Source organism: Pelecanus crispus, chromosome 5, assembly GCF_030463565.1.
Source record: "Pelecanus crispus isolate bPelCri1 chromosome 5, bPelCri1.pri, whole genome shotgun sequence".
NCBI lineage: Eukaryota > Metazoa > Chordata > Aves > Pelecaniformes > Pelecanidae > Pelecanus > Pelecanus crispus.
Window position 1 is genome coordinate 82189451 of NC_134647.1, and position 20901 is coordinate 82210351.

General features: G+C 39.6%; 2 protein-coding genes across 3 annotated transcripts; one reads left to right on the forward strand and one right to left on the reverse strand.

Annotated features, from left to right (window-relative positions):
* Window positions 1-319: 319 nt before the first annotated feature.
* Window positions 320-13831, reverse strand: SASS6 (SAS-6 centriolar assembly protein). The gene is made up of 17 exons (XM_075710524.1): window positions 13719-13831; window positions 11561-11621; window positions 9671-9750; window positions 8419-8523; window positions 7324-7495; window positions 6288-6365; window positions 5213-5332; window positions 4917-5108; window positions 4508-4702; window positions 4028-4117; window positions 3749-3928; window positions 3059-3140; window positions 2538-2647; window positions 1549-1671; window positions 1134-1228; window positions 550-641; window positions 320-448 (listed from the first exon to the last, which is right to left on the reverse strand). Exons 1-17 carry the CDS (start codon window positions 13784-13786, stop codon window positions 363-365), a joined length of 1929 nt encoding a protein of 642 aa, XP_075566639.1. The 5' UTR covers window positions 13787-13831; the 3' UTR covers window positions 320-362.
* A 78-nt stretch (window positions 13832-13909) lies between these two features.
* On the forward strand, window positions 13910-20846 carry TRMT13 (tRNA methyltransferase 13). Of its 2 annotated transcripts, XM_009493428.2 has the most exons (11): window positions 13910-14056; window positions 14403-14449; window positions 14534-14600; window positions 15440-15502; window positions 15632-15701; window positions 16148-16254; window positions 17214-17381; window positions 17687-17759; window positions 18765-18839; window positions 19740-20154; window positions 20471-20846. In XM_009493428.2, exons 1-11 carry the CDS (start codon window positions 13910-13912, stop codon window positions 20664-20666), a joined length of 1428 nt encoding a protein of 475 aa, XP_009491703.2. In that variant the 3' UTR covers window positions 20667-20846. The 2 variants fall into 2 exon arrangements, with proteins under 2 accessions (XP_009491703.2, XP_075566498.1); XM_075710383.1 differs by lacking the exon at window positions 17214-17381 and having other exon boundaries at window positions 13989-14056.
* The last annotated feature ends 55 nt before the right edge of the window (window positions 20847-20901 follow it).

The following is a 20901-nucleotide window of genomic DNA, read 5'->3' on the forward strand; positions in this document are numbered from 1 at the left end:
GGGAATGCTGGAGCATCCATTTCACCCGTTACAGAGCCACCCTTGTCCACTCCTGTAACACCAGTGCATGTCAGTGGGGTTTTAGGAAGACTGCGGGGTCTCCAGTTATACCAAGAGAAAAATTCTGCACAGCCCTGCTGACTTCTTGTTCCCCCTACGGCTGAGGCTGCTTAAAGTTTTGTCTTTAGGCTCAAGTATCCTGAGAAGTCATCCAAGTCAGTCAAGATATGTCTCTCAAAGAAAACAAGATTCAGATTTACCAAATTACATCAGTTCCCATTGACACTTCACTAAGACATTAGTACAGGCCATCCAGAAATCCCCAGACGGTCAGAAGGCTCTTACTGTAAGGCCCCTGTCTACTATCCAGGAAAATAAGCGGAGGCTGGTGTTACCGCAGCTTTCGGTGACGGCTGGGCTTTTGTTGCCAAGTACGGTTTCAGGTACTCTGTGGAACAGCAGAAACAAGATATGTTCACAGACCCGTAACTATTAATACCCTTTAAGTACATTTCAAAGAAGGTCTTGTTTTACTGTTCCCATACATACCTGAGTTAAGTGTATTTTGACTAAGCCCTCGTAAAGGAATGCTGTCATCTTTTTTCTTGAAATACTTTGAGTCCAGCCCCAGCGTATCACCACTAGAAATAAAAAGGCTAATTAAAATCTAAAACAAGCGTAGTTAGCACTGCATTAGCAACAAGCACAGATACAGACTCATTCAGAAAAATCTTAACTTGAAGTGGAACTGCTGCGTTCCTATGAACGTTATCATTTAAAGGTACACCATCGCCGAGTAGGTCGAGAACAGCCCAGAACTCATTTTTGGACTGACCCATCACCTGACAGCCTTAGGTCTGTCACCAGGAGGGACAATGAACTTTTGTTCCTTTGGACCTACTCCTGAAAGCACGGCTCTTCATTTGTTACCTACGAGCCCTGCTTAGTGACCAATTAAGTCTGCCACAACTTAAAATTCATTAATGTGTTGATGGGAAAGGCAGATCACAGAACTAGCCTGGTACTGGAAGTGTTCTGCTCGGTTCCAGACACACATAGAAGAGAAATGGCTTTATAAAATTAATAATAAAAAAACCCAAAACCCCACTAAAAATGCACCAGATGACACTTACTTCTCCTTATTTGCTGGATGACCAGTCGCAGTCGCAGTCACTGTCTGAACGTCTGAACATCGATTCATTTTCGAAAGCTGTGTGTTAAAGTGAATCTGCAGAAAGGCAAGAGTTGCAGGTTAAAGAGAGCGACCCCGGCCCTACCACTCCACCAGTCAGTGCATTCGGAGCGAACCGCTCGGGGTTAACGCTTCTGTACCTCGCGTAGCCCTTCTGTACAGCAAAGCACACAGGAGTGAGCGCCCTAAACCCGAGCGTTAGCTTTTGCTAATAGTGACAGCGTTCAGGATGGGGACTTTAAGAGTACTAGGATGTACAGTAAATATTTATGCCTTTTGAGAAATACTCAAAGCGGTAAGCTTTGATATTTTATGTTATTGCATTCTTAACCAAACAGAAAAGTCAAAGTGCTTGCCTTTGGTACTGGACATTGTGAATTGACATTTTTGTTGTGGGCTGGTTCTGGAAAGTTCTGGAAGGCATACAGAGGAGAAATGGGATGATTGATTCCTGAGCTGGGAAAGGATGGTCGGTCAGACTGTAAGAGAAATAGAATACATCCATAAAGGGGAAAACAATTTGTAGAGATTCAAAATTCCAGAATTAACAACTAACCACAACTACAAAGCTAACGCTCGTTTGAGTCTTCCTGATGGGAAGATTCACATTCTTAAGGAAAACTTTTAACTTCTTAAAAGTTAGATGAGTTGAGCACTCCTGGCTAATAATTACAAGTTCATAACAAGCTACACACCCTGTAACTGATTATTAAATGTATCTAGCAATAAATCAGAGACCTCTTTGCATGAACGTGCCCTTCCACTACCGAACAAGCAGCTCATCAATTGCTAGGTGACAACAGCCAGCTGTACACACGGGGACAACAAAGCGTGAGAACCAGTAAGCTACGGTATTTACCAAAGCTAGGAGGTGATGTTTCTCACCCCTTATTTTCATATTTCTAAATATCACTAATAAGAGTATTCAAATAGTACACTTTCTTTTTCAACCTATACAAAGATAATTAGTATGTAATTTAACCTCACAACACAAAAATGCCACCTTCTCCCCCCACCCTTCATCTTTTCCAAGCTAATTTTGCATTGTTTTGTATATTTTAATAAGTGAGAGCTTAGAAAATTCTCACCGAGAAGGCCAGGGCATCAACTAGCACCCAGCAGGGTATTAAGTTATTTAAACAAACAAACGAACGCCACACACAACCCTAAACAAAACAAAACAACAAAAGGAAAAAACCCAAACAAAAACCCGACACACACCCAAAACTATAGCACCCCAAGAAGATGAAAGCACTTTTTCCGCTCCCCTCCGCCCCTTCTAAGGCCATACATTTCAGGCAATGATGACTACCTCATAACCATGTTATTTACAGTTGTATCTTACCAGGCCATGAGGGGAAATGGCAGTCCGACCAGCACCATGTGTACTGGCCGAAGTCTCCAGCTTCTTTGCCATCTGAATTTCATTCAGCTGTTTGTTTAACCACGTGATTACTGCAGGGAGAAGAAAAAGGCCAAGCTCGCTTCCTACCTCTTACAAGCTGCTCTTACAAGTGACAGCTCGGCGGGCTATTTTTCCCCCTTAAGCTCAAGCATGAGTAGAAGTCCCAGTCTTTATGTTCAAGCTCCCTCTGCTCCCTCCGCTAGTTAGCCCCCCACATGCACGCTACCCCGAGCGACCGCAAGCGCCAACTGCAAGGGAAGTCGTCTCTACTTGCAGCTCTAGCTTGTTGCATACCCACAACAGGTAGAAGCTTATTTTCCATGAACAACAATAATCACAGCTCTTTACAAAAAAAAAGAGAACACAGGTAAAGCGATACAGTTGCTTCCATGAATTTGCAGTAGCAGCTAGATCGCTATGTCATTTTTACAGAGGGAGAAGTGAAAATTGTATAAACCTACCATTTTCATTGGTTTTCAGTAACTGCTTACTTTCTTCTAGTTTTTCCATTGTTGTTTCTAGCTGTTCTTGCAGCTTGCAAGCCTGCAATATTCCCATAATAATTATAACACCATCAGGAGCTACTACTAATTACAAACTGAAGAAAAAAAACCATAAATAAATAAAAAGGATCTATGAAGTTGTTCTAGAATTGTTTAGAAAAGTTTGAACTCAGTTTTTTTTACAAAAGCAGTATGGTAATTCTTTTAGATTTTAGCTAGGGTTTCGACAAGATGACAGCCAGAAACCTTCCCAACCTTAATTTTTCTGACTAATAATGCAAGGACTCTAAGCAGGGGAATATACTTAATGGAAGAAAACGTTCAGTCTGTCCCTGTTCTTGCCTCCTTCACCAACTTTCACAGGAACATGCCCTCTAAAGCACGTCGACTCATCCACAACATTGCTTTGTACTCCTTATACAATTCTAGTTTTCTTCCATACGGGTGGATGGCTCTTACAAATCAGTTAAACATGGAAAAAAATGAAAGGTTGATTATATGTTTGAACAAACGCATTAAGTAAAAGGGTACATTCTATTCCACGGAAAGATTTAAGACCTTATTGCTGTGAATGAGTTAAAAGCCTCAAAGCCCAGCACACCACATACAACAGGGTTTACAGGACAGAGGGTTAGCCTGTCACAGTACCTCCTGCTCTTTCATTCGAAGAGATTGTCCCGCCTCCTGCAGTTCTCTCTGCTCTTTCTGAAGTCTCTCTTCTTTTTCTGCCAATAGTTTTTCCTGTTGAATTGTTACTGTATTTTTCAATTTTAGTTTACTCATTAGCGTTTTCAAATCTCCTTGTAACTTTTTGATAATTTCATTAGCCTATTAAAAAAAAACCAAAAAAACCACCAGACATTCTCAAAACAAACACCTAAAAATAAGGAAGACATTTCCTAAGGATAATGGCACGTTCAAACAAACCTTAAGAAGTTCAGCTGACAGTGACTTGATTGTTGTCTCTAGTTTTTCAATATGACTTTGCTTTTTCTCTGTACTCTCTTCCAGTATCACCTTTAAAAGAATATTAAAAATATTATAATAAAGATATGACAGACATCACTTATGATTTCAAGTAGAACCTCAATAATTCTTTGAGAGCTAATCCTTACAAGAAATTCAGGCCTTGCTTTTCAATCAAATTACACATGATCTCAATTCATCTATTTCTTTGTTTACAAAGAGTACCACTAACTTTACTCCAGTACCATAATATTAAAACAGTGGCAACCTTTGTAAAACTGAATCCAGTATACTTTTGATGCCACAATTTAGAATTTTTAACTACATTTGTAAGCTTACTTGCTGTATTCATAAAAACTGGTCAGCTGCTAATCTACAGAGACTGCAATTAAGAAGGTTCTACAGAGCTTTAGAGAAAATTATTTCGAAACTTGAAGGAACCTTTTGTTCTTGCGTCGCATCTAATACTTCTTTTGTTCTAATAACTAGCTGATCTTTATCTTTGATCTCTTGTTCCAGAACAGCAACCCGTGTCTGTAGTTGATTAATGAGCTTCTCTTTTTCATGACATTCGGCATCCAGAGTGGTGTTCTCCCGACGCAGTGACAGCACCTCCTGCTTTGCTCTTTGACATTCCTAGAATGTTGGGAAGGAATTTTGTTTTATTTTATTTATTTTTAAGAAAACCTGTAATAGTAATTTAAACAGATATATCTAAATCGTAAGCATAATGTGGAACAAAGAGGAGCTGAACAAACTTCGTATGCTATATTTGCTATTACATATACAGGCAGGCAGTGTTAATGTTCTAAAAATGTTAAGTGTGGTTATAGAAATTAATAAGCCATACATCTTCTATTCCAGAAAGCTTTGCTTTTAGTTCTCTGACTGTGGAGTCTCCTTTGTATCTCCTTTCTGTTAGATCTTTATTGATGACCTCGAGTTCCGAGAGTCTGTTCTGCAACTGTTGAATACTTTTCTGATGCAAATTTTCCAATTCCTTTTTCTGTTGTTCGTGCTGTTGTTGGTACTGAGCTTGGGCCTATGAGGAGCAAAGAAACTAAGCAGTTACTCAATGAATCTGAAAATTAAGCCAAGAAACTATTCACATGTAAGAATATTGTTAATTCTTTTCTGTTGTCATACCTGGAGAGCTCTTTCCTTTTCATTCGTCAGCTCCTGTGTGTGTTTGTTTGTTAGAGCTGTAGTGTACGATGTCCATTCATTTTTCAGTTTGTCTAGTTCTCGGCTCTTCTCTGACAAGCTCTGTTTGACAAAGCATGTACAGTTTTAAAAATTTAAGCATTTCGGTCAATACTGAATGACTCTACTGTTACTTCTTAAAAAGGACATGGAATTATTAAGAAAAGTCTAAATTTCAGCACCAAAATATCTGTTCATTCTGTAAACAGGGCAGTAAGGCACTGAGACGCTAAAGAGCACTTTCTGACACTGTGGATAAAATAATCTTAATTTCCAATTGTATTCTCTTCCAACCACTATTTAAGAGTGAAAAAACAGTGTGCTGATGTTCCCTATCCTTACAACACAAAGTGCTCGGGGCGGGGGGGCAAGTTCTTCAGCAGCATCTTTTCCTCTTTTTCATTTGTAATTCTGCATTCCAATTCAGCAAATGCATTCCAGTAACTCCAACTGAAACCGCAAAGATGAGGTAAACAACTATTCCATTCCAAAAAAGCTCCACAATAGCAGTTTTAATAGAATTTTTCAGTTTCATGATAGTCAAAAAAGTCACCTTGATAATTCTAGAATTTGACCCAAATCACCCTCTTGAAACACATGTGAAGTCATTACTGGGCTGACTGCAAAAATCAAGAAGTAGTAAAGTAACATAAAGTCCACGTCTGGTTTATTTATCACAGTTTCACAATTTTTTCCAAATATAAGGATTTCCAACCATTCACAGAATACGTAGAGTATATTTATCTTCACACTACTATATATTTAGTATATAATTTGTGTGTGCATATACAGACAGACCTCTGTACAAAGTAAAGTAAAATTCTGGTTTAGTACTGCAAGAACTAAATTTTATTCTTCAGTTGCACACTTTATTCATTCTTAAGAAAAGCTATAGTAGACTACTTTTCTTCTTTTCACTCACTCCCAAGTCAACTACCTTGGCTAGGTAGCGGCTAACCAACCAGCCCACAAGAAGGTACATTTCCACAGATTAAGAAAAGTTAAAAATTTACATTACCTGTTGAGCATAGCTCAGTTGTCTGGTAAGATCCTCTTCAGTTTTTCTAAGCTTTTCTTCCAACATCGTTTTGTCTTCCTACGTACAAAGTGACATCAAGTCAAATCCTTAGGTCCCAAAATACAAGTAGTATTTAGCTTCCACTTTATCAGCATACCCTGCCTAAGCAACCACATACCCATTATAGTTGTGGAAAAAATTATCTCATTGAATAAGCTTCATATTGAATAAGATGTAATAGATTTAAAAGAAAAGGCATTAGCTCACAAGGTAAAAACCCAGAATTAAATTCTCACCAAGTTTTTATAAGGAAATAGTATCTTATCAGAAAGACTTGTTTACAAAGGAGTTGCATGAACAACGAATCGACTGAAATGCTGTAAATACATGTTATTAAAATGGCTTATTAGGTGGCTATAAACATGACAGCACAGTAGGAGACACACAAATGCCTGTTTCAGTTTCATAGCCTGGCAACAGTCGAACTACGAGACCATTAATTTCTCATTAAAGAAAACCTAGCATGCTACCAACTGCATCAGCATTACAATTTTAATTTCCTATTTATAGCTACTAGCCCTTTGAAGTCCATAAAGCCTTAGAATTACATACACACGCATACTTTCCTAAACCCAACTGCAGAACAAAGACACTGAAAGTTTACCATATTTTATTTTTGCAGTTGGTCTGGTGATCAGCACAAGGCTATGAAGCACGAGACACTGAAGCATTCAGAAGCATTCAACAGCTGCATGCTACATGCACTGCGTGTGTAAAATACCTCATTTTCTGCCAGTTCAAATTATAGCGCTTGGTTGAATATACATGTAACGTTTTCATTGCTAGAGTGACAGTAACAATTTGATTTTATAACATGCACCCAAATAACTGCATGCAATGACATATATGAGCTAAAATAAAAAATAAACCAGAGCATACAATTTGGTACATAGTTCTGAAGTATTAAGACTGGAAAAATGTGCAAGTAGACACAGCATCAAGGCCTGGTTGCAGCTATGACAAGCCTTCATTTTACCTTAAGGCATTTCAAACAGCTGGCTAGAAACTTCTTTATTTCTGCATCATTTCCTGGTAGGAATTTTAGAGAGAGATGGGTAAGATGCTTAAAAGGGTTGGTCTCCACTACATTTAGAGAGACAGGTGTGTGATCTAGAACAGATGCTGAAGAAACTAACTGCAGCAAAAACCTAGGGAAAAATAAAAAATAACCAAGTGTTTAGCATATTTCTTTTCCTGAAACCACCTGTAGATCCTACAAGCTATTTTCAAATAAAATACATTTTTATACATGCAATAAAAGGCTGCCCAGTTTTTGTCTGAAAAAGAACTATGAAATTCAATCCCTATGTTGTAGTTAATACTACAAATATCAACTAAAATGTCTGCACCTTATAATAAGAAATGTACAAAACTAATCAGTTTATTTGTAAAATTTTCAGAAGCCCATTTTAGACTTAGAAGTCCAAAACCAAGGCAGGCCTTTGTAACCACAGTCAAAAGGAAAACAGACTCCTGACTTTTAGGTACCCTATAACCCAGTAAAATTCATAGCCCACAGTACATACTTCAGCAAACAGCCTGACTACTGGAGTGGAGCTAGGTACTCTGGACAGGGCTTTCCCCAGTACCCACACAAACAAAAATAACATATGAAAAGGCCACTACAGGGAAGGGTGGACCTCAGGTCTCCTCCCTCACATACAAACATCTGAACACCAAAATGAAAGAAAAAAAAAAAATCCTTGTCAGAATGCCTTATAACTTTGTCTTCTCCTGTGAAACAATGATTTACACCTCAGTCCATCAAATTCAGATTAGCTCTCTAGCATTAAACTGTTAAAAAAAAAAGACCAGCGCTGCATCCTTGCACTTCTGTTAGCTTGTTAAGCTTGCCAGCTTCAACTCAGATGGGGAGACATCAATTCCACTGCTCAGACCTCCTGAGACTTAGCTTTTGTCAGCAACATCCACTGACTGATATCCTCATGCATCCACATGAAGGCTAAATTATTCTTGTTCTACTCACTCTTCTCAGTCTGAGTGGCTGAAGTATTTTTAAGACCTCAACACACACACACACAGAGTAACATGGCACTCACTCACTACCTACCTTGGGATGTCTTTGTTCTGTTCCTGAATGCATTGCTGAAGCAAATCTATAAATTTTTGTGGGAAAGCAGAGAAGTCTACCAAGAGACCTTGCTGGGATTTTAAACTATATAAACAGAGTGGGGGAAAAAAAAAATATTAACAACATATAGAAGCGTAATTTTTTTCTTATAAAATATTTTGTTTACACTACTAGAGAGAACTAATTCTGATCATGTCATTAAAGTTTGCTAGTATGTTATTTTCAATCCTGAACACAGAAGAAACGTGATCATGTCTTGATAATAATCACCAGAGGATATTTTTGATTTCAAGAGTTCTTGCAAATGGACTGCACTAAGAAAAAAAAAGTTATTGTGGCAGAGCAAATGTGCTCCTTTGACCAGCTGTCTTCCTTACCGCACAGAGTGGTAAGGTTGTTGGATAGGGGCACATGGAAGAAGCAAAGGACAATGAGGGGAGACTCAACCATTACCAAGACTTTATCTGTCTACTTGTTTACTTAATTGCACACCGTCACCACAGACATAGTAAACTCAAAGACAGAAACAGACATTCAACAGCGTACACACAAAGCCATACCTTGTATAACAACACACTCCTGGATATTTGTTTTACACATACTATTTTACTTTTGGCTTTTGATCCACACACTGATCACATCTCAAAAAAAAAAAAAAAACAAAACCCCTAACAAACAAAAAAACCCCACAAAACCACACACAAACAAAACCAAACCGCCCCAAACAAAGCAGAACACTCAACTGTTCATGCCTGGTGCCCAGATTTGATGATCAAATTCTGAGCAAGTAAAGTGAGACCCAACAGTACAATTAGTATGCAAGAAACCCATAAGACAAAGGCTCAGGTCTGCAAATCCTCGTCCGTGTGAACAGACTGTCCTCTTGCAATTATTTCTTTAAATAGTTCGCACACATACAACAGCATATAAGAAGTAGTTACAATAAACAGAAGATGCAAGTAGTAATATAAACTGTTGTACTGTAGCTCTGCAGGGAACTTAACATGAGGATTCTGTCGCTCATCCGTATGATCTTGAGCCAATCACTTTCCTGTACTTGGCTGTTTCACCAACTGGTCAAAGGGAACACTTGTACCAGAATACTGACAAAACTCCACAAGTGAAAAATGCCAAAACCTAAATTCTAAGATAGACCAATCTAAGCTAAAAATATTCCTTCATTCTTTTTTGCCATTTAGAAATGTTTCACAGACATTACAATTTCACTTACCTTTGAAAATCTTCCTCGGATATGACAAGGTTATAAAGGAAAAAAGGATCAGTATCATCAGTCAATCGAACAGCTAAATCCTGAAAAGCCAGACATTTAAACATGATTTAAATTACTATAAACCACCCTGTAGGATTGTTTAAATGTTGTAAATACTGTTTGCAATATTGATTTAATGTTTTTACTGTTTAACCAAAATCAAGATAGAATTGCGGCAACCAATTCAGAAGGTGGAAAACATTAACATTTAACACAACTTCAAATGTTACAGTGGGAAAAAAACAGGAAAACTATTTCTCACAGAAATAAAGCAAGTAAAAACCTTCAACTTTGAGCAGCAAAGGTTTCAACATTCAATGTGTCTTCATCATTTTACAGAAAGAAAACTATTTGCTCTTTTTCCCCATCATGAAACAGAGTGTAGCACTAGCAGTCCACTGTAATGGATCACAAACACATCATTCCCAGAACTGGAAGTTTTTCAGATCATACTGCTCCTACAAGTTTAAGAAACCACCTTCAGAAGAGTTAATATATTTGAATACAGAGCTTCGCAAAGCAAACATAACATGCATACAGCTGAAGTCCACTAAGGTCGTAAGGAAAATTGTAGCATTATGTTGCTCAGCTTTTAAAAATAAACTCATTTGTGTGCTGGAGGTCTGCACAGTGTTTTGGAAAGACTGCCTTCTCTGTAAACATGAGCCTTTCATTACAAGGCTGGGGTTATGCAAAACACCTGGTACATCAGGCCCAGGCACCTGTTCTCTATAAGGAGGCTCAAAGCTGTGCAAAGAATATAATATTCCCTAGCAGAGGAAAGAAAGGAAGCAGAAACCTGGCAGCTCTTCCAACATAACTGAAGTGTGACCATAGCACATGTACATATGCAGAACTGAAACTATTTTCAGTAATTCAGATACCAGCAACACTAACAAAACTCTCAGTTGGAGATGTATAAACAAACTTAGGGATTTACATGCACAGCTAGCTTATGTTAAAACCAATGCCACCCCAAACCAACTAGGGCGGGTGCTTGAGTAGGGTAAGAATGCCTGCTTGGTTTATGTCCCATGAACCGATCCAAGCATTTGAAGTTATCTTTTTCAACTGATCACTCACTGATGTACCCAACTGGATTTCCAGGCTCCTGCTGCAACTTGGTACACAGTTCTTAACTGAACTGCTTCTTCACACTTAATATTTATCAGTCTCACAGTTAGCAGAATCTTACCAAAAAATGCTGTCCTCCTTTACAAACAAATCTTTACTCAATAACACTATAACCAACTAATGACCAATCTTAACATCGTGGCAGGTGGATGTACAGTTTAAGTGACAAATTAGACATAGAACAAAAAAGATTTTAACCTCCAGTAATAATCTCGCTATTTTTCCTAAGATTTTTTTTTTTTTAACTGCAAATTTAGTACATTACTTCCTTCCTACCCCCGCTGGATGAATTCCAAACATTGAAAGACTAGCACACGTATCAATAAAAAGCAAAATGTTACCTCCACATACAAGCTGTCATTTTTGCTAGTTAAGATGAGGACTTTGCAAAGACAACTGCTGCTCTACATTCTTAAATAAGTGTGGAGTATATTTAAAGCAAGACTGCTCTTAAGATCTAATGTGGGTGCCTCTGAGGGTCTCCAAATACTTTTAATTTGCAAGCTTACTAAGCCAAACTAAAAGAGAGGGCTAAAAAGGCTAGGAAAAAAACACCATACCAAACCAACTAAATTACTCAAGAAATTATATCAAAATAAGGTCAAGTGACAAATATATGAAAATCCTATTTTGCTTTTCCTTTGCCTATTTGTCCTCCTATACAATGAAATTCAGATAACACCTAATGAATGACACAAATATAACTAGTCCACAAACCTTTTTATGAACAGGATTAGAAATTGACAGTAGCTCAATATTCACTCGAACATTTAATCTCCTGCATACAAAAAAAAAAAAAGAAACTTAGTAACAAATCAAGGAAACATTCTCCAAATAACATGTGTTTGTAGCCACATTACAGGAATCAGACATTTAGAAACCAAAAATTTAGGCAGAAATATCAAGAAAGGTCTCATCGATAACTACTACTGAGACATCTGAAAGCCCGACCATTTCAGTTATCATCACAGCTCCTCAGCCAGCTCAGGTTTTTTTCCTTGCTTGTTATCCACCAAACTTTAAATAGTAAGGCAGAAGTTTTGAAACTTTGTCCAGAAACTAGAACCTTTTGAAAAGCCTGCTGAAATTTATTAACAATTGCTGAAACTCTGTATAATCACACAGTGCTACCTTGTCTTCCTTTACTGCTTGTTGAGTAATCTGAGAAGTTACTCACATTACACAATACACCCACAGACATCAGCCCTTCTGTGCCTTCTAATAGAATCATAGAATCGTTCAGGTTGGAGAAGACCTTTAAGATCACCCAGTCCAACCATTAACATAACACTACCAAGTCCACCACTAAACCAATTAAGGGGAGAGTAATAATTCATTTCATGTTTCCTGGCTTGGTGGCTGGGTTATTTTTTAATGAAAGTAAAACTAGAATAGAATCACTAAGGTTGGAAAGGACCTCTAAGATCATCAGGCCAACCATCAACCCAACACCACCGTGCCTACTAAACCACGTCCTGAAAATACAGGCAAGCCAGAATAGTCCTAACACCTACATACACTGTCTAAAATCCAGACAGGACCTATATTACTGAAATGCACTATATTTTGAATAGACACTTGTCATGGTTTAGCCCCAGGCAGCAGCTCAGCACCACGCAGCCGCTCGCTCACTCCCCCTACCCCGATGGGATGGGGGAGAGAATCGGAGGAGTAAGAGTGAGAAACACTCCTGGGGTGAGAGAAGAACAGTTTAATAGTTGAAATAAAGGAAAATAGTAATGCTAATAGTAACAATATAATAATGATAATAATAATAATGATATAAGAAGCAAGTGATGCCCAATGCAATTGCTCACCACCCGCCGACCGATGCCCAGCCAGTTCCCGAGCAGCGATCGCTGCTCCCCGGCCAACCCCCCCAGTTTCCATACTGCCCATGACGCCGGATGGTATGGAATGGCCCTTGGGGCAGTTGGGATCAACTCTTCTGGCTGTGCCCCCTCCCAGCTTCTTGTGCCCCTGGCAGAGCATGGGAAGCTGAAAAGTCCTTGACTGGCATAAGCGGTACTGAACAACAACTAAAAACATCAGCGCGTTATCAGCATTCTTCTCATCCTAAATCCAAACCACAGCACTGTGCCTGCTGCTGGGAAGAAAATTAACTCTGTCCCAGCCGAAACCAGGACAACACTTTACATAGAACATTCCTGCGCTTTGCCGAACACCACCAGCCCTAAGCCGTGCCCACACGCAACACGGGTGCGCCCAAATCGCCTTTATCCCTCGGCAGAAACCGATCGGGAAGGACGTGTGGGCAGCAACGAGCGAGCCGAAGTGCTGCAGGAGGCCGCGCGGTAAGGCCGGCTTCAGCCTGCGAGGAGGAGGAGGAGGAGGAGGAAGAGGAGGCGGAGGCGGGCCTGCCCGCGGGGCAACCGCTGCCGCCTGGGAGACGGGCAAACACCGGCCCGGCCAGCCCCGCAGCGCTGCCAGGGCCCGGGGGGCCGGGGCAGAAACCCCGTCCCTCACGGAGCCTGCAAGGGAGACGCGTTTGCCCCCGTGCCCCTCAAGCGTTTCTGCAAAGCCACTGCGTGTTTTCGCCGCTCCCGGTGCCCCCTCTCCCCTGGCAAGGCACCTACAGCCGCCGCTCCAGCCCTGACCACCTCCAGCCTTGCTGCGACCAAGCCCCCTTCCCTCTAACCCGGAGGGTCCCCTCATAAGCAGCCCCAAAGCGAGAGCAAGGCTACTCGGCTCACTGCCCGAACTACGCGCAGGGCCTCGCCTCTCACCCAGCAGCTGTGAGGGCACAAGGCAGGAAGAAAAGAGGAGGAAGGAGCCTGCCGCTCGGCAGCCCTTCTCCTAAAGGAGGCAATAAACCTTCCGCGCAGCGGGTGAGGAAAGCAAGCCAGCCCCTCACCTCTCCTCGCAGCCCTGGCACCTCACTTGCACACACACCGGCCGGTTGAACATCCTCTCCGCCGCCATCTTGCGCTTCGAGTTTGGCGCCGGGCTCCCGCGGAGGAGGGGCCTCAAGATGGAGCCGAGGCGGCGGGCGCGGGGGGTGCTGGGAAGGAAATGGCGGCGGGCGCGGGGGGTGCTGGGAAGGAAATGGCGGCGGCGGCGGGGCAGGCGGCGGCGGGCCGCGGCTCCCCGGTGCCGGGCCGATGTGCCTACTTCGTGGAGAGGAAGAAGCGCTTCTGCAAGATGATCCCGGCTCCCGGGAGGCGGTTTTGCGGCGAGCATGGGCAGCAGGAGGTAGCGGGCCCCCTTCCCCGGCTGGGTCCGCCTGAGCTGGCCCCGCGGCACGGGCAGGAGAGGCAGCGTCTGGGCTGCCTTTGAGCCCGCGGTGTGCTAAGGCCGTCGGTTCGGCCCAGCAGTGACGCTGCCACTGCATTACAGGTTTATGCTTTTAGGATCCGTTTAGGTTCTTCTTAAGTTAAGGATCCATTAAATTCTTGTCTCAGTTTCTCCATTCCGGTCAACCCATCTACATCAGAATAGCTGTTTTGTGAAATTCAGACGTCCCTCAATAGCTTTTCTGAAACGGGAACACTGAACGCATGCTCAAGTGTTGTCTAAACCTTTTTTTTTTAATAACTAGGAAGAAAATGACAGAAAAAGAATTCCGTGTCCTCTTGATCCAAAACAGTATGTGTAAATGTTTTTCCTATTCTTTGTCAGAGTTCACGTGATAAACGCCATTACTTACTTTTCTTTCCATTTGCATTTTAGCACTGTATATGAAGACCAACTACAAAAGCATTTAAAAAAATGTAATTCAAGAGAGAAGCCGAAGCCCGTAAGTGCAGTGTAAATTCAGACTACTTCCTCTCAGATTTAAGACCCTGAACATTGCAGGTCTGCGGAGGATTTACAGTGCTGACAGCAGCTGTGAACTGGAGGACAGCAGTCTTGGCAAGTGCTACAGTGAGGACAGCATGGAAGCTGAATGGAATGAAATGGAATTCACATTCCACTCTCCTCATCTTCTATGTCCCGTCTCGCTGTAGTTCAGTACACCTTTTCAGTTCTCTTAGCTACAAATGAAAACGCTGAATTCATTTTTCTCAAAAAAACGTTCTCCGAGAACAGGCTCTCCCAATGCTGTTCATTTTACAGGTTTGGTGAGAGATTGTCCTTGGAAAGCAAAACCTAGCGGGCAGGCTCTGGGCGTTGTCCTACCTCTGGCAGTCTGCTGCCCTCGCCAACTAGCTAGCAGGGAATTGTGGAAGGCGAGGCTGGCATTGCAGCCAGTGCTGAGGGAAGGAATAGGATGTATGTCTCAACAGCTGTGTAAATACAACAGAAGATGGCTTCTTTATTGTCTGCTTTTCTGCCCTATCGGTATTGCGCCTTTAGTATTACCTGGGAAACCTTGAAGTGGTATCTGGAATCAGTCTAGTAAGCACTGACAGCTTAACTCTTCTGAACATGTTCAGTCTTGTCAAAATGTGTCAGAACGGTCATTTCTGCCGGGGATTCAGGATCAGACTACAGGGAAAAAAAAAGTACTTGGAATATCTTCTTTTACAGTGGATTCCTATTGGTATGTACCGTATGATAAAAACACTGAAGAATTTAGCTTTTTGCTTCCTGGTAATTAACAGACTCAGATTTCTTTTCTTTTGATTTTTAAAGGTCTACTTTGTTCAAGATATTAATGCAGGTTCAAAAGATGTAGCAGAAATACCAGAAAAACAAGTGAGTACATTTATGTGTTCTAAAGCTCAGTCCCTACATAACATGTTGCAATTTATCATATGACTAAAGACCTAGCAAAAATAAAAAGGTCTTGTATTTATGGGTGGCGCTTTTTTTTTCCTTAAAAAGGTACCTATCTCTTCTCTATCCAAAGAAGAGCTGGAGAACTTAATTGTCAAGTTGAAAAAAGCAAGTAATGGTGAGCTTACTCAATACTGAAAATAAGAAGCTTTAAATTGAATTGATTAAATATTTCATTGTTATTTTTGTTGTTAGATATCTGTGAAAATGTGAGACATTTTGCACTAAACACATCTGAAGTAATTATCAAAATGTAGACAATCATCCAATAGCTAAATATTACTCAGAAGAATAAACTAGATTGAGAGAATGATAAAACACTGATCTTTTGTTCATATAGCTAATTTCCCTTCCTTTTGTGTTTTTTGTTTCCCACTCAAATATCACTACAGATAACAATACAGCTCTGTTATAAACATATGACAATAGATTTATGCTCCCAACAGGCTATTTTGTTAGTGCTACAAATTCAGCTCATGTCTGACTATTGTAACGTGTGTGTTACAAAAGCAGACGCTCTTGAAACTGGAAACCTATACCTAAAAGTTTTGCATTTGCATGCAGGCCTGGAACTCCGCCTTACGGAACAAATACTGTCCCACCAGGCTTTACAAGAAGCCTTAAATGACCCAAAGAATGGGGAATCCGCTTTCAAACACTTGAAACAACAGGTATGGTCACTGCTTTACTAATAACTATAGATGCTTTAAACGTGGAATTCTGCTGCTGAAAATTTGAGCGACTGTGCATGCATAATGCTAGTCACTTCATAAAGAGGAAATCTGATACGCTCTATAACTCTATGCCTTTCAAATAATAGCATACATATAACCGTTGAATGGCTGTTTTGTTAAGTGTTAGTAACAAAAGTTTATTAAGATACTGAAATAAATCACAAACTGCATGGTGTTCTTCTGAATTTTTACTTATATGTTAACTCGTAATAAACCCGAGCTAAAAAAGGTAAAATGTTGTATTTGCTAAGAAGTAAAAGGAATTTTTTACTTTTTCTGTAAGAGCTGGTCCTAGATTTCCTGGTTGTGTAACAGATGCATAAAAAGGATTAGAGAGCCTGAGTTTACCTTCTGCCTTTTTAATGTATATTGAACAGCAGGAACTTGAAGAGGGATGGATTGCATACTGTAGCAAAATAGAAAGTTTTGGGAGGAAAATCTAAAAAGTGAGAAATGTCTATTTTCTGTACTTTCTTCCCGTGCTCTACTTTCCTTTCCTATGTATTACAAAATGTGTAACTGCAGCAGAGAGAGAGGGCTCTGCAGGCGCTGATGCTTCACAGAAAATCCAGTACAGTACCCATATTTTGGATGGCTACTTTGAGAATCAGCAGAGAACAATATTGTAATATGTACCTGATCCCAAAAATCCATTGCAAAAACTTCTGGGTGGAGTTCTGTGAGCAGTGGAAGCAGGGCAGGGTGATGCTGACTAGCCAGTATTTATAATCCCTTTCCTCTGTACACACAAGATACTTTCCCTAATCCCTCATGGAAGGGAAGACTTGAAAGAGTCTTCTGCAGTTTGGTGTTTTCTATCAGGCATTACAATACACAGTGTATATATTTGCTGTATATATTTGCTTGGCTCGTAAATAATCTTTTAATGTTTGTAGGCTTCTATTTTAGGTAACATGGAAAAATTGCATTTACTTGGTCCAGGAAGATGTTATGTTGAGTTTGGAGCTGGGCGAGGAAAGCTGTCTCATTGGGTTGATGTTGCCTTACAGGATGTTGAAAATGTTCAGTTTTTGCTTGTGGAAAGGGCAACTACAAGATTCAAGGTAAGAGAGGATATTGTCACATTAGCAGAGTATGATTTTTAAACTGTTGTCAATGAAGCTGTTAGTATTTGCTTTTTATCTTCAAAAATAACATAAAGCCTTTGAAATGTTAAAAGTTTTGGACATGCGATTGCCTACATTCCATACTTTGCCGATAGCAACTTTATTAGATGAAAACCCCAGTGTCTAATGTTGGAAATGTACAGATGCTGACTTGACAGAAAAAAGTTCAACATGAATACCTGCAGCAAAATTATAATTATTAGTGGCCAGCCCTACTTAATGATCTTGTTCTGTTTACACAGGTGGATGGAAAACATAAAAGGAGAGATTCTATATTTGAAAGGCTTCAAGTTGATATTCAACATTTATGTTTAAGTAAGTTCCTTCTTGGCTTGCATAATTCTGAAACAGGCTTAATTTACATTTTGAATACTGGAGTTCAAGTCAATTTGTATATAGCATGCTTAAATGTACTTGGTTTTGAAGATTATTCTTAGTGATTGCTTGGACGCGTTAATGCTGTGTGGATATACGTATTTACACACGCACATATGTATATATTAAATGGGGATTTAAAATTTTCTGCTTTTTATACACTTACAGGATATCATTATCGGTGAGAAACACCGAACAAAAAACATTTTGAAGGTGGTTTAGAACTTGCAGGACTAAACACCTTTGCATTGTTTGTTTGAGGTGTGCAGAATGAAGCAGGTCATGAATATCATTGATATATGACGCATATCAGTACTATAGATTTTGCGGGAACACCTGTCGTCAGGATATGCATTAATGTCACATTGACCTTTCATAGGCAGTACAGAAAGGCTGAAATGGTTAAATAGATAAATGTAACTATCTTAGAAATACAGGATTTTGCATTTATGCTAATGCTCCATTTTAATAAAAGGCAACGTATTTCTATTACTATTTAGCTGGAGCTAATCTCTGGGCGACAGATAATTTTGTTAAGGCAAATCAGTCCAATGTTCTCTGGTAATCGTTTTACTGCTACGTAGTAGTGTTGCTGCTCAGAAACAAAATCATATTGCTCCATAACAGCATTAAAACACATCCTTTGCCTTTGGACAAGGTTGAGTTGTTTAAGAAAAAGAAGAATATGCTTCTCAGCCACAGCACCTGATACTCTTAATTTGTTTTAGAAAAAGAAACTTCCCTTTTAATAACTTATAACTGTATGTACAGACCACAGTATTTTTAGTAGTGGTAAACATTTACTTCTTGTTTAAAGTGCGCTGACATTATATTATCCAGAAAAAATATTGTCCCAACTGTAACAATAGAGGTTCTGTGGTTGTTGTGGATTGTGTGTGTGTGTGGTTGTTTGGTTTTTTGGGTTTTTTTTTCCCTTCCCTCCAGATAAGGTACCTATTTTGGAGAAGAAAAAACTACCAGTGGTAGGAATTGGGAAGCATTTGTGTGGTGCTGCGACAGGTATGAATTATCTATGTGTTAACTGCAAAAAGTTAGGATACTAAATCTTACAATCTGAATGGACTGATCTTCCAAACTGTCCTTTTAAGCTTTTCTTGCCCTCTAACCCTTTGTTGGTGAATGTAGCAATTAACATTCTAAATATTTATGGACTTGAGTGGAATAGTAAATGCACAATAGATGCAAGGCTACTAGAGTAGAACAAAGAATAGTGTATGGTGGTATGGGTCATGTAGTGTAAACTGTTGAAAGTTTTGGGGTTTTTTTGCGGTTTTTTTAAACACCATCGCCTCTACTCTGAAATATTTTTCTTTCTAAATTTATATTGGCTGTCTGAATATTACAAGCAAACAAATGAGAAGAATGTGTTTCTGTCCTGATAATTTTCAACTAATACACTTTCTCTAATGTTACATGTCTACTAAGTAGAGAAAGACATTTCAAATATGACACCTATATAGGTACTGTTACAAAGATGACACAGTTAAGTGTTTAAGAAGTACATGTACATACATGTACATACTAAATAGACTGTGTCCTAGATATCAAACTTTTAGAGCAAATGCTTGCATGTTTTACAGGGAGGAGATCCTCCTACAATATGCCAGTTTGTTAACCAAAGTATTTCAAATTCACTTGTGTAGAACAAATATTCAAGAGTATAAGCCCTTAGTAGCTCCAGAGGTCTCATAATATTTATTTAGCATTTAGGGGTTTCATGTTTTCAAAGCGTGCTTGTAATTTTTAGTTATCCTTCAAATTGCTTTTTGTCTTAGTTTGTGACATATACTTTAATTATTCCTTGTGGGAAGTACATTCCCAACCACAATACAGCCTCTATAAATAATGGCATGGCGTTCAGCACTATTTTTTTTTGGGGTTATATATGTTTTTCCCCAGATCTTGCTTTGAGATGCTTGGTTGAAAGTTATACAACTTGCTGTGATGGAGAAGATGAAGAGCCTGCACCAAAACGCTCCAGGAATGATAAGACAGAGGTGGCTTCTAACAATTCTGCTGATAATGAAAGCAACAAGGAAGACTGTAAGCCTGTAGCTGGAATTGTTATTGCACTGTGCTGCCATCACAAGTGTGACTGGACACACTATGTAGGCAGGGAGTTCTTTAAATCAGTAGGACTTGGACCAGTAGAATTTCATTATTTTCAGAGAATGAGTAGCTGGGCCACTTGTGGCATGCGAGAGACCACAACCAAAGCCTCTGCGAGTGAAGAAAGTGAAAATCAAACTAACGACACAGAAGAATACGAGCAAACATTTAGCAAGACAGAGAGTGGTTCTGATACTTTACAAGGGTATGTAATTTTTTTTCTAGCAAATGGCCTCCTGCAGAAAAGCAAAATTATGTATAGTGGTATATGAAATTGGTTTGGGTCCTCAAAATGACTCATTTATCAAACGTTTTAATTACTAAATTTATAAAAATATTCTACTTTAAAAAGACAGTTTTCATGGACATACGTTTCAAAATATGTAAACAGTCACGCTTGCCCAAGTTGAAATGAACTTATGGTGATTTCAGTAGATTTTCTAAGCTTAACTACTAATGTTAATTAACAGCACTATTCTTCTGACATGTCGTTGTTGTTTTCCTCCTTTTTGTGAAACAAGGATACTTACTGTTGAAGAACGAAAGGAGATAGGTTGCCTCTGTAAACGGCTGATTGATCATGGACGGATTGAATATTTACAACAACGAGGATACAAGGCTGCACTACAGTATTATACAGAGTCTGCTGTGTCCTTGGAGAATGTCCTCTTGACAGCTGTCCCAAGTCCATCTTTGATACCAGAGCCAACTACATGACAGGAGATAGATTTGGAATTGGTAGGAAAAAAAACCTATAAAACTTACCTGGATTTCTTTAAAAAGCTAATTCATTGCTTAACAAAAAAAAAAACCCAAAACCTATTTCAGCCTTTCCTTTATAAGACCAGAAAAAGGTCTTATATTTCCCAGTTTCACTGGGAACTACAAATGCGCAAACCAGTTCTCATCAGTGGAAAAATAAAATCCCTAAGAATATTTGAAAACTGTTGTA